Raw genomic sequence first — 12,656 nt, forward strand, 5'->3', positions numbered from 1 at the left:
GCACCGAACGTAATGTAAAAGCACCGAACGTAATGTAAAAAGCACCGAACGTAATGAAAAGCACCGAACGTAATGTAAAAGCACCGAACGTAATGTTAAAATGGCCGAATAGCAAATGCGCCGAACGGAAAAGAGCCACTAAAGGCAGTAACGGCGTTCTATATGTGACAGTTTGATAAATCGGATTGGTTCACAGTTTTATCGGCTCTCAATTTTTGCATGCTCTTATCGATCATCCGGTCTCAACGTCCTCGGTTTGTCCATGCCCTTTGCGCACCTCGATTGATGCAGTCTTTTGTAAAACTTTTCACTGTTATTTATAACTTGATGATAAACTTGAGTTAATAATATTATGAATCTTAGTGAGCTTTTTGTTCAAATATTGGAGTCTGAGCAGAAGGCAGAAGAACGAAAATATGTTTTGAATGACCGTAAGTATGGATGTGTGTAGACCCTAGGCCTAGACTAGGCAGAGAAAGTAATATACTACTGCCTTCCCTAACTAGGCCTATGCCTAGGCTAGGGCCTAGGCTACTAGGCCTGTCTCCCTTTTTGACAACACGACAACTGACAAAGGCATTAGGATAGTTTGATCGCAGTGAATTCATATAATTTAATTCAAAACGTTCAATTTTCAGCTATTTTTGCTATTTTTTCGCACATTTCATTAGCTCAACCCGCCCTCGAACGTTACGTTATCTCACTATATTAATTGGATTAACACATTATCAAGGATAAGTACTGGGTGTTTAACACTGGTGTCCTTGGATTCAATTATAGGTAAACGGATTAGTTGCCTTTTTTTATGAGGTTTTAATTGTTCTTTACCGCCGAAAGTGCGGTATTCTAAACGTTAGTTTAAGGAGGGCTGGTCGGCCTAATGCTCTTCATAACTTTACTTTTACTTGTCCGATTTTTTCTTTGTTCCGTTATCCTATTCCAAATTTAGTTGGTACATTTCACATGCTTCAGTAACCAGTCATTGAATTCGCTTTGACGCGATCAAACCCTATGCAAAGGCAATTTTGATCAACTAGGTGATCAAACTAATCCTAATGGCATCATAACACAAAGCACGAAACATTGACACATCATAGGCCTATATCTGACCTAGGCTAGGGGTCTAGGTCTACCAGTAGGCCTAGGCCCTAACTAGCCTAATACCAGAACGACTTGTCAGTCCATCATCATATTGTTGGCATCCTAGGGCCTACCTATAGCGTACTGGAAAACAAACGTCAAACGCATTCTAACAAACTGGCAGGGAATTGCCTTGCGTTATTGGTCATGATCATGACAGCAGGCCCGGGAATCAAAAATTTCAGATTTGATCAAGTCCAGGCTAGTAAATTGATCCCAAATTTTACTCTACACATGTTTATTTTGATGTGTAGAGTAAAAATTATAATTAAGTATTTTAAAAATATGCACAAATCTGAACCAAAGTAAATAACATAAAAAATGAATTGAATGAGAAATGAATTGAATGAAAATGGTAATATAAAATAGTCCTTTTATTCTTTATCATATTATAGAAAGATAAAATCTGATGCTTCCCTTTTGTATTATTCTCCTCATGCACAGTCAAAAGAAAAATTGGAAGCACAAGAGTAAAGCTTGAAGAGATTCAAGAACAAAGGTCATCAGTGCAGGGTCAACTGCTTCTCAAGGTTAGAAATTCATTATCTAGGCTTAAATTAATAATACACTCCAATATTATATTGGTCTTATTTTTACTTTGATATTCAAATATGTATATTTTTTCTCAATATTTAATACTTTTTGTTTGCCAGTAATTTTAATTTTAGAGACCCTGCTCCCACATGTATAAAGAGACTGAAGAGATCAAAACATAATTATACTGTGTCAAAAAAAAATATTCTATGGTGCAGTGTGTCTTAAACTTAAATTTAATTTTAAACCAGACTGCCTGTGATTTTCATGTAGTTATTTGTTCATCATCAAATCTAATTCCATTTTATTCTAATTTTAACCGGTGGCCATGACTTAAAGTTCGCACAAACTAATTTTAGTCTCCATCCACACCGTACTTATTTATTCGATTTCTAATTTACAATATATATGATTTTTTCTTTTTCTACTTTAGTTAAGTTTGTCTTCACTGTACTTTTTATGTTGTGTGTGGAAAAATCAATAAAACAAACAAACAAAACTTTTTTCTTCCTTTTATGTGGCTTTGTATTGAGGGAAATAATAATTTACCATAGATTGGCGAGTCGAGTGGCCGAGCGGTAAATCAAGCTACAGCATTAACAGCGGCGCTGGTTCCAGCCGCACCTCGCCCATGGTTCAGTTGGTAGAACCACTTCTTGGATAAGGACTTAAAATGGCTCGTGTGCACTTTAAAGAACCAATTGTCATCTTTCGGAAGAGTAGTGGGTTACCCCAATGTTATGGTTCATTTCAGCCCCTGTCGTGGACTGATGTGAACGTGTAGCTACCATGACGTGCCTCTTTACAGCTACTAGTCACAGACCACGCCCATACGTAATTCAGCTCAATGACGCTGCAAGTTATGGGTTATTCTCTTACCTTTACCTTTATAGTCCTATACATTTTATTTTAACTAGACAAATAAATTATCTGAAGAAGAACTGAATTTGCAGTGGTACATTAGTAAAAAGAATATCTTAAAGGAGCAACTTAATGAAATTCAAACAGCCAACAAAAGATTGATAGAAAATCTGGTGAGTTTTTGATTTATGATAATTAATATGATTAATGTATTTCCTACTCAATATTCTGTCTAACCTTAGCTTTGTCCACACTATCAAATTTTTGTTGACAAAAAACTGTTTAGTCACGATGTGCATGGTCATGATGTGATGACATCACAATATTTAGGCATGTCACATGGTTTTTTCAAATGTAATTTGATAATCTGGACAGGGCGCATTTTCTTTATTGTAGGGCAATTAAATTTCTTCACTTGGAATTTAACTAGTGTGCCTCTTGCTCTCCCTGCCTGGCCCTCCCCCCACATCTGGTACACTATGTGCTTAATATTTTCTATTATTGTATTGTGATTGTTTATTAAGTTGTTATTTATGGGCAGGGGAAGATGTAAAATTAATTAGTTTTGTGTTTTATTTTAATATTACTATTCATAAAATTAATGAGGCCTTCTAAGAAAAAAATACATTACAAAGTGCGGGGGTAAACAGTGCATTGATAGGAATTAAACCATCTGCCTCTGCTCTGGTGCAACCCCGAACCCCTACTTAAGTGGTGTGGATATAGGACTGGGATTGTATGTCCTGCTATAGATGAGGTAATTGGACTCTTTGTGTCCAGTCGTAAACACACCTTTAATAATAAACTACAATTATTGAGTGAGAATCTAGTGAGAAAAAAGCAATTTTTCCCATAGAGTGGAAAACACAAAAATATGTATGTTAATTTTTTACTTAAAATGAACACTTTCTAAAAACAATATTTTTATTTAAAAAAATATTTTAGTCATCTGTTAGGGAAAGACATGAAGATGGAAGAAAGATCTTCCAGGAGGAATTAGCAAGGTTCAATAGAGAATATGACCTGCAAGGTAGTGGGAAGATGGGGCGGGAAAGACAGGCTCAAACAGAAATAGAAAATTTGAAAAAACAGGAGCAGCAGCTAAAAGAAGGTATGTGTAACCATCAATCCTGAGAGTAAAATGCAAGACCAAATTTTTGTATTCCACATCCCCATCCATGTCGGCATCGCTAACGTTGTTGTTGTCTTGACCACAATCAATATTTGGTGGTTGTATGTTTTTTTAACCAGTTACATCTTTTATTCCACATCCATAAAATTCCATAATTCGTAGACAATATGCAATTCCTGCGCAATTGATCAAGGATAGACTGCTGGGCCTAAAAGTGCAAAATTGTGGAGATTTATTTGTGCAGTTTCACTACATAAAGATTATCTTATGCAGTTTCCAAAACTGCAAATCATACAATCTGTGTATAACATACACTCTTCAGAATGTACAGTATATTGTTTAGACGAGACTTTTTTATAACTTGTTTAGCGACTGCAAATATTGATAATTTCAAATAAAAATAAAAATTTATTTTTGGCCAATTAGCGAACCCGCCGCAATGAAAAAGTGTAAATTTCAGAAAAAAATAAAAGTTTTTCTTTATTTTTATTACACCCTCTGCTGCCTTGAAATCTCCAAAGATAAAATATGTATATTTCTTCTATATAAATTTGAAGCATTTAACCATCTATTTTACATTCACCAATAAAATTTTATTTTTATTTTCTCCTCTGTCTGGATGTTTTTGGCAAAACTATTTGCTAAATAAGAAAACAAAATTTTATTTTTATTTTTATTTTTATCCCGCCCTCCTCAGATGATCTTTAAAAAAATATGTACGCGAAACAAGGAATAAAAAAAGTCTTGCCTTAATATAAAATATTGTTTTTGTGTCATATTTATTAACTTTTTAATATCTATATATAGAAATGAGCCAGTTTAGAGAACATACAAAAATATTGAATGAATTGACTAAAGAAAAAGAATCCAGAATGATGGAAATATATGATATGGAGAAGAGAATGAAAGGTATGCAAACTTCCTGAAAGAAAATGTGATTGTAACCTAGAGTATTATTTTAAAATTTGATTGGTTATTTCCTCTTTGTCATTGACAATCATCATCATCATCATCATCATCATCACCACAACTCCGACCACCACGATCATCATCATCATCAACACCACATCATCATCATTATTATCATCATTTTCATAACCACCATCATCATCCTCAAGAGTATATGCATGCATTTTTTTGGATTAGATTTATTCGATGTGAACGCCATGATGATGATAATCATCATCATATCACTAACATCATAAAAATAATTATAATAATGTTAGTCTTAAGTAACACATAATAAAATAAGATTGTCTCTGTGCTCTTTACATTAACAGAAAAAACTAACCATGAAATATCTTAACATTAACAAAGAAAACAACAAAAAGCAGAAGAATCATTCTCCAGCACTATTGAAATTTGCATTTATTAACAATCTCATACTGCCTTACCAAAGACTTGGATGAAGTTGTGCTGAAGGAAGAGGAAGAAATAAGTAACTTGAAGAAGGAGAAAAACGATGTGGCAAACAAAGCTCACTCATGCACAGAATTTAAAAGGTAAACTTATTCAGCACCCAACGCATAAATTTAAATAAATAAAAGGAAATATGCATCGGTAGACTTAATTTTATATTATTATTTTTTTTTCATTATTATTATTTTTCTTATTTTTAGCATTATGACACATACTTCGTTTGGTTGGGTTTTATGGTGCAATTGTACTGTTAGAACTCTTAACTCTTAACCCTGCAATATCATAGCGACTAGGAAAATAAGTAATGGATCTTAAAGTAAACACAGTAAATCTAGGCACACACTGTGTTTTATAACTGTTGTACAGCTGATGAGTCCATCGCTGTAAGAAACGGTTTGGCGCAGTGGGAACGGTTTGGTTTCCCAACTTCGAGGTCTGGGTTTCAGTCCCTCGCTTTGAGGACTTGCCACAAGTCCCTAATTATTGGTTTTCCCTAGTGTTAGATATTTTCGAAGAGCGCCACCAGTGTCTGGTTAAATTGAGAAACTTTTTATGTTGATGAAAACAAGAAAATTATACTATGGAATCCCATTGGTGCCAAAATCAATTTTTTTTTCAAGCCTTTTCACTGATTAAGACAAAGTTTAGGACTGGAACTGAAAGGAAAAGTGCTATACAAGTAACAATTTCTTAACAATGATTGTCAATGGTAGAATGACCTGAATGTTATTCAAAATGATCTGTTGCATGTCCCTCTTCATTCTCTACAAAATGACGTCGGCCCATGTCCACTGGCACAGTGTGTGCCCAGCATAAGGCCATTTAAAAAAAAACACCAGATCTCATTTTTCCAACAGGAAAAGCCATTTGATTTTAATTTTAACAGACATCAGTAATGCTATTACCTACTACTTCAAAACTTAACACTATATATTTATTATTAATTGTTTAAAAATGAAAAATAAATTCACTTATATAAAAACATTGATATTTATAAGTAAAATCCCTTGAACTATTGTTGGTGAATACCGACATTTAATGAGCCTCTAATATTTATTCATTATTAATGATTAACAATTCCATATCAGATTAATTTTTACTATATGTAAAGCCTTGAAAATGAAGACAAATATAAGTGATGAAACATGAAAATTATTCAGCATTGCTTTATTTAGATTACAGAATGAACTCGAGAGTTGCCAGGATGATGCTCTTGAAAGTGTGTGCGCTGCCTTACAACTAGAGTTGGACGAGTTACAAAGGAGTCTCTGGCAAAAACAGTTGCACAGCAGATCAACGGAAAAGCTCCAACAACGAAAAAGCAACAACCTGAGAACTCATCAAACATGGGTAATGATATTTGTTATCTTTAGGCGCAATGTTCTTGGAACACCGCCCTCTGCAGCAAGTGTGCGGAGCACGAATTCAAAACGCCATTATTATGTTTGGTTATGTAAAGATATTATATTTACCAACTGAGATGGACTCAAACTCATAAGGAGGGGTGGTGTTTAGACAGGTTTTACTATTCAATTTACAATAGCCAATTGCGTAATTATTATTTGTGGGCCAAATTTCAGGATATTAAAATTTTTTGTTACGTCCCTCTATTATGACGATAAGATCCGTCTGGTGGATCATGTGATATTACTTTTAGCGCACAGTTTTGAATCACTAGGCATTTCCGAGCTGCTTGTCGGTATACAAAATCGTAAACCTAGATTTATATACTTTTGATCAAATATGATGAACCAAATTGTTTTTTTCAAGAATATTTAAGAAGCTCGTGGTCAAAAGAATTCTGATGCAACAGAAAATTGTGACATTGGGCCAAAACTTTATAAAATTAGTATTAATTAACACTAGAATATTTGTTACAAATAAACTTGTACATGTAGTTGTAGCTGTACATGCAATTTAGAAAATTTTGTAGCCAGATAAGGATTTTATGCTTAGTCTACTTAGCCCACCTGTGTTGTAGGTAGTTGTTTTCCCCTCAGTGAAAACAGCAACAATAGTAATAATATAGGGATCTATTCCACGCCTTTTGCCAAGCGATACAAGACGCCACTGATGATACCACTGGTCTTTGGATCCATAATTAAACCAACGCAAAGTGCAAACTCCTCCACTCCCTGGGGAATATTACTAGTTGTGCTTGCAAATTTAATGCCGATTCAGACTAGTACATTCAATGCCACATAATCCTACCTGGTACCCATTTATATTGCTTGGGTGGAGACAAACGTAGGTACTTGCTGAAGAACACTAGCAAAAATTCACAGCTAAGGTTTTAACCTGCGACCATAAGATTGAGAGGTCGCAGCGCAACTGCTGCGCCAAACCGCTACCACAAGTAAGTAAATAAATATTAAATAATAAATAAGGCCTTCTTTTATTTTAAGTTGATAAGTATTGTGGGCGGAGTCAAGAATAGTAAAACAGTGGGACACGTCGAAACGTGTCATTCATAAGTTTCTATACTTTATTAGATGCATTACTTGTTATCCCATTGATCTATTCTACTAAGTACACAAGTTATATCAATGCATATATGATAGAGATTAATTAGTTTCAGTTTTAGTTTTTATTCAAATTACTTTTTGAACAGTGGCACACACTAGAAGCTGGTGCATCCAAATAAAACTTGCAGTAATGCTAATAAATTTAAAAGGAAAAGGCATAGGACAATATAATATGTTAATGAAAAATGAAGAATGGATTAATTTGTAAGAGATATACCTGTACATACGTACAAGCATGGAGGTATAAAATCGTACAAGAAATGTAACAAGCTCTTAACAAGTTTCAGCAATTCTACCCTCCAAATGTTAGTAAAGTAAAAAATCATTTGCACACATAATACATTCTTGAATCTTGAATCTTGAAATTCTTGAATTTTTACATAAGTAAACAGTAAGATTTACATTTAAAAAAATATTAATCCGGAAAAACTGGGTATGTTTTCAGGGAAAACCAATAAATAACCGGCACAGTTGCAATAAGACAACCAAACAGTCCTGTTTTAAATGGACACCCCCTATGAAAACCTCAGCTTCTGTGGCAGTCCAGAAGCTTCAGACAGCAGTGCCATCTGAGTTACCAAAACCAAATTTGAGAAAACTACGACAAGAAATGCAGAAAAAAATTCAAAAGCAGCAGGTAAGTGGAGCTTTCTGGAGTGTTAATCAAATATGACAACTGACCAATCAAAACAGGTCCAGAAAGGTTAAAGGTTATAGGCATTTGTGCCGTGCAAAATACTAGGGTCTCAAGGTGCAAGAAACAAGTGGACAGATGTAATTCGAAAATTAAGAAAAGAAGAACTCCAAGCCAGCACCCAAACTCGGTATGGGGATACGCCCTCGTCGCTGAGCAGGGATCTGTCAAAATGTACCCTGTCCAGGCCATCCCTGGATTCGGGCACCTCCTATCCTGACAGAACTAGAAGAAAGCTACAGTAGCTGGCAATGAATGGAAAACTATAAAAGAACAAAACAAGTGTTTTTAAATGAGATTTAAACACAGATGGATGGTGACAGATGGATGGTGACTCATGGATAGATAATGGCAAAGAATTCCGTAATTTAGGTGCAGCAACCATGAATAAATGCTCCCCACATGACTTTAATCTCCAATGTGGACAACCAAGGGTAGTCAAATCAAATGTTGATCTAAGGTTATGAGTACATGTTGAAAAGCAAGACTTAGGCGAGTTGATTGGCCAAGCTTTTAAGTCAGGGCCACTGTAACCTAAAGCTATAACATGGCACTGGTTCAAACGTCTTACTTGTCAATGTGGAACAAGACTTCTTGGATAAGGACTTTATAGGCCCAGTGTACGCATTTGGCAAGAGTAGGGGGTTACTCCGGTGTACTTGTCCATTCAGTCCCCTATCAGTTTGATATGCCACATAGGATAGTGATAACTTCATTGATGGGCATATCCTTGGCGCTCGTGCCTAAAGAAATTAAATGAAATGATACGTTGACAAATGTATTTCGAAGATGAGTGATGAATGGATGAAACGAACAATATATTTTGAAATCCCTACGCTGCTTTCTGGCAGGTAACCAATGAAGATGACAGAGTATTGGGGTGACATGTTGAAATTTAGGTGATACAGTAACCAGCATAGTTACCCACCGTCTCGCATCGTGCAGGACGGTCATGCATTTCTAAGTGATTGTATGAAACACGCATTTTGGAGAAACACATTTAGCACAAGTCTATGCATGATAACGAATTATCACGAATTAATGGGAAAATGTATTCAAAATTAAAAGAAATTGGTTTTATTAAAATATAAAAACGGTCATGCAGTAGCTTGAGTCATTAAAAGAGATTTTGTTATCTCATTCGAGTATCAATTTACTGAGAAAATTTCTCTTTCCCGACCAAAAAAAAACCCAGCCAACCATGCACTTGTAGAAACTAGCAGTCGCATGTGGTCTTCTTGCATGTTCATTGTCATACCGTTGATATCATGACTGGAAGCCGGTCATCCAGGGTTCCTCCCCTGACACCGGGGCCTTGCCCTTCCACCCCACCTAACTGGTGTAGTCACGCATTTCAAATCTCTCAGGTTGGTAACTATGGACCAGCCAAGAAGTGATGTTGAGTAATTGCTAAAGCTTATTAATTGATGTGAGAAACAGTCCATAGAGAACCCCATAAATAATTTAATCTGGATGTTAAGGCATGCATGAGTTTAGAAGCAGCATCTTTGTTTAGGAAACGTGTAACCTGTTTGATATGAATACACGCAACATGTATTTTTTCACAAATGCGTGTGTGTGTGTGTATGGTTTTACACTCCTGATTTGATGGACCCTAGCAACATTCTTTACATTAATTCTTTAGGCCTTTATTATGAAACATTCATGTTAGTAGTGGAGAAATTCACAGATATCATTGTCGTCATCATTGTCTTTATTCTCATCGTCATTATAATAATAATCACTCGAGCGGCACAAGTGGGGGTACCCTTTGAACATATACCAACCCATGCAAAAAGCGGACAAGATCTCGCACTTGGCATAGTCAATAAAACGTTCTATCACAGTGCCGTCAACGAGAATACTTGCCCCCTAATATTTTCCTGCCAATTTATTAGACTCATCATTTTGATGATATATGACTAGATAAAATTTCAAAAAAGTATATTTGTACATGTAAACTTGTTTTGACACACAGAGAGGAATCTTAAAAAAGGTCTGGCAGTCAACGTGTTAAACAGCTTTTCTGAATCATACTGAGCTACTGTCTTTTTACTTTACTTTTTTCATTAATTTGGTACTGTTCTTTCTCTATTTATTTTGCTGAAGGTGGCTCCTAATTTTGACCTTCAATTAGACGATCTTCTGGAAGATTTTGAAGATCTTGACGAGATTACACTGGATGAAGTGAATGACACTAAGCCTAACAGCAACAATAATAATAATGGTGCTTTTTCTCAGGGCAAAATTCAGACAAATACAGTGTAAGTAGCATCGTAGTTGAATATTTATATTGCTGATTTAATAAAATCATAAGTGCATGCTCTATCCCCTTCAAGTATATAATATAAATTTAAATTCACTTTTTATTATGAGTGTAACTTACTAACCATGTGTCTTATGTATTAGTGTAAAGTGGATTAGCATAATGTAATAAGCCCTCTTGCAGTTTTAAGTGCTCAGGTGAAGACATATTTACAATCATACAAATTATCCATAATTTTATTAAGCCATATTACATATTTAGATCTCGACGTTTCATATATTTTATTTGTATATGCTTTAATCTTTGACATAGACATGAGCAGTTGAAACAAGTTGTTTATTTTCATGTTTGGTAAATTTCCATCTTTTCTACAGAATGCCAACACAATCCAAGAAGGTTCGATTCCGTTGAGTTTCCGATTGTGTGAAATATACACTGATAAGCTGTGGGGTCAGGGATCAATAATTGTTATACAGCGAGGTATCACTAGACTCAACTATCCTAGGCAGGGATCAAAGTTATCCTTGCCTATTTGCTTGGGATTCCATGCTCTCGAATGCAAGTTCAGGAGTTCATATCGCATAATGGCCATTGGCTTGTGTCCATGGGCAAAGAACTTTACCCATGTTTTCTCTCTTGTGAAATGTTAAATTTACTTTGTGTACACACTGAATATTCAATAAGCATAACTAGGAACTTTTGAAATAATAACCAAAGAGTAGTAGGAATACTTCATGTATGATTTCCGGTAACCCAGTTCAATAATTTGAAGTACCTGTAGACCAGGGGTGGGCATAAAAATGGGTTGGAAGGCCAAAGTGAATTTTTGATTAAACAATGAGAGGTGCACCCAAACTTTTGATGTTTCCAGTGTGCTTCCAAAAACCTTGATGCACTGTTTTATATCGCTTTATGCTCAGTTTTAATATTACTTTTTACAGACGATCATGGTCTCAACCCGTAAAAGACAAGGGGGTTTTTAGCTTAGGATTGTTGGTGGGCTGCACACATAGGGTTTTATTTATTTTCGCTGGCAGCACTTTTCTCACTCTGCTGAAGACATTTTGACATAAAAATTGCTATATAAAATGCCAAAAATTCACAGTTATTTGGTTGTCAATTTTCAAAAATGTTTAATCTTGCATGTTGCTTGATAGCCTAAAAATTCAGCTTTATATGTTAATAATGTATCGCAATAGTTGATGTTTGGTTATAAAGTTTAATAAAAATATTTTAAATTTAAGTTGCTTAATTTCTTTATACTGCATATTATTTATTTTTGTTGTTACCGAATAATATTTATAAGGCAAAATAAAAAATAACAAGAATATAACATACAATTAAAAAATAAACACAACATTAGGAAAGTAACAGTTATAATTCATCTGTATGTTATTCTGGAGTGTCCATACATTTGCCCATCTAAAGTCATGTTGATATATTTTGGAAAATGAATGACTATCATAGACCCTTTAAACTAAAAGCAGCAAATTGCCCTGTGGGGGGGGGGGGAGAAAATGCACAGGGTGGCACAATCACACAACCATACAGTAACATAGCATTATAGTACTGGGAAACTGTTACCTATTTTTTTCCAAATAATGTACCAAGTTGTTTTTTGAGGCATATATTACAATGATATGTATGTGGAAACAATAGCTTAAGATTGAATCCAGAGTTGCTCACAAAGGCTTAATTGTTATTTGTGTGATGTGTAGCAATACACAAGCTCTGCAGTTAAGTTGATGCTGGGCACTCGCTGCACCGTACGACCAGCGCACAGCTGATCCGAATACGTAACGCCGTCTGCTGATTGTGGGTAGCAGTCTGATCGGATCGTCATTAAAAATGATTCATTGCGCGCGCATCGTCGCATTGCGTTTTTCCTAGAATTGCGTCGGCTGCTGACCGTTGTGCGTAACGAGTACCCGGCTTAAGGCCTGGCCAGCTTACTGATGGAAGTTCCTGCCATTTTTTGCATTTTACTCCACTGGTGTAACGATGAGTAACAGGGTCACTATTTCAGATTATTTAAATTTCAGTTTGTAGTGGAGCCTGGCTGTGGAACACTTTTGGGTCCGGAAT

General features: G+C 35.3%; 1 protein-coding gene across 1 annotated transcript; it reads left to right on the top strand.

The window, feature by feature from the left end:
• The first annotated feature begins 181 nt into the window (after positions 1–181).
• Positions 182–11,758, top strand: LOC117123670 (coiled-coil domain-containing protein 172-like). Its single transcript, XM_033269670.1, has 10 exons — positions 182–431; positions 1,585–1,670; positions 2,592–2,708; positions 3,481–3,646; positions 4,475–4,576; positions 5,067–5,169; positions 6,262–6,436; positions 8,057–8,248; positions 10,415–10,569; positions 10,946–11,758. The coding sequence occupies exons 1-10, from the start codon at positions 353–355 to the stop codon at positions 10,980–10,982; spliced, it is 1,212 nt and encodes a 403-aa protein (XP_033125561.1). The 5' UTR covers positions 182–352; the 3' UTR covers positions 10,983–11,758.
• The last annotated feature ends 898 nt before the right edge of the window (positions 11,759–12,656 follow it).

This window comes from Anneissia japonica, unplaced genomic scaffold, assembly GCF_011630105.1.
Source record: "Anneissia japonica isolate Jap-2015-1 unplaced genomic scaffold, ASM1163010v1 scaffold287714_len2871179_cov188, whole genome shotgun sequence".
NCBI classification, from domain to species: Eukaryota; Metazoa; Echinodermata; class Crinoidea; order Comatulida; family Comatulidae; genus Anneissia; species Anneissia japonica.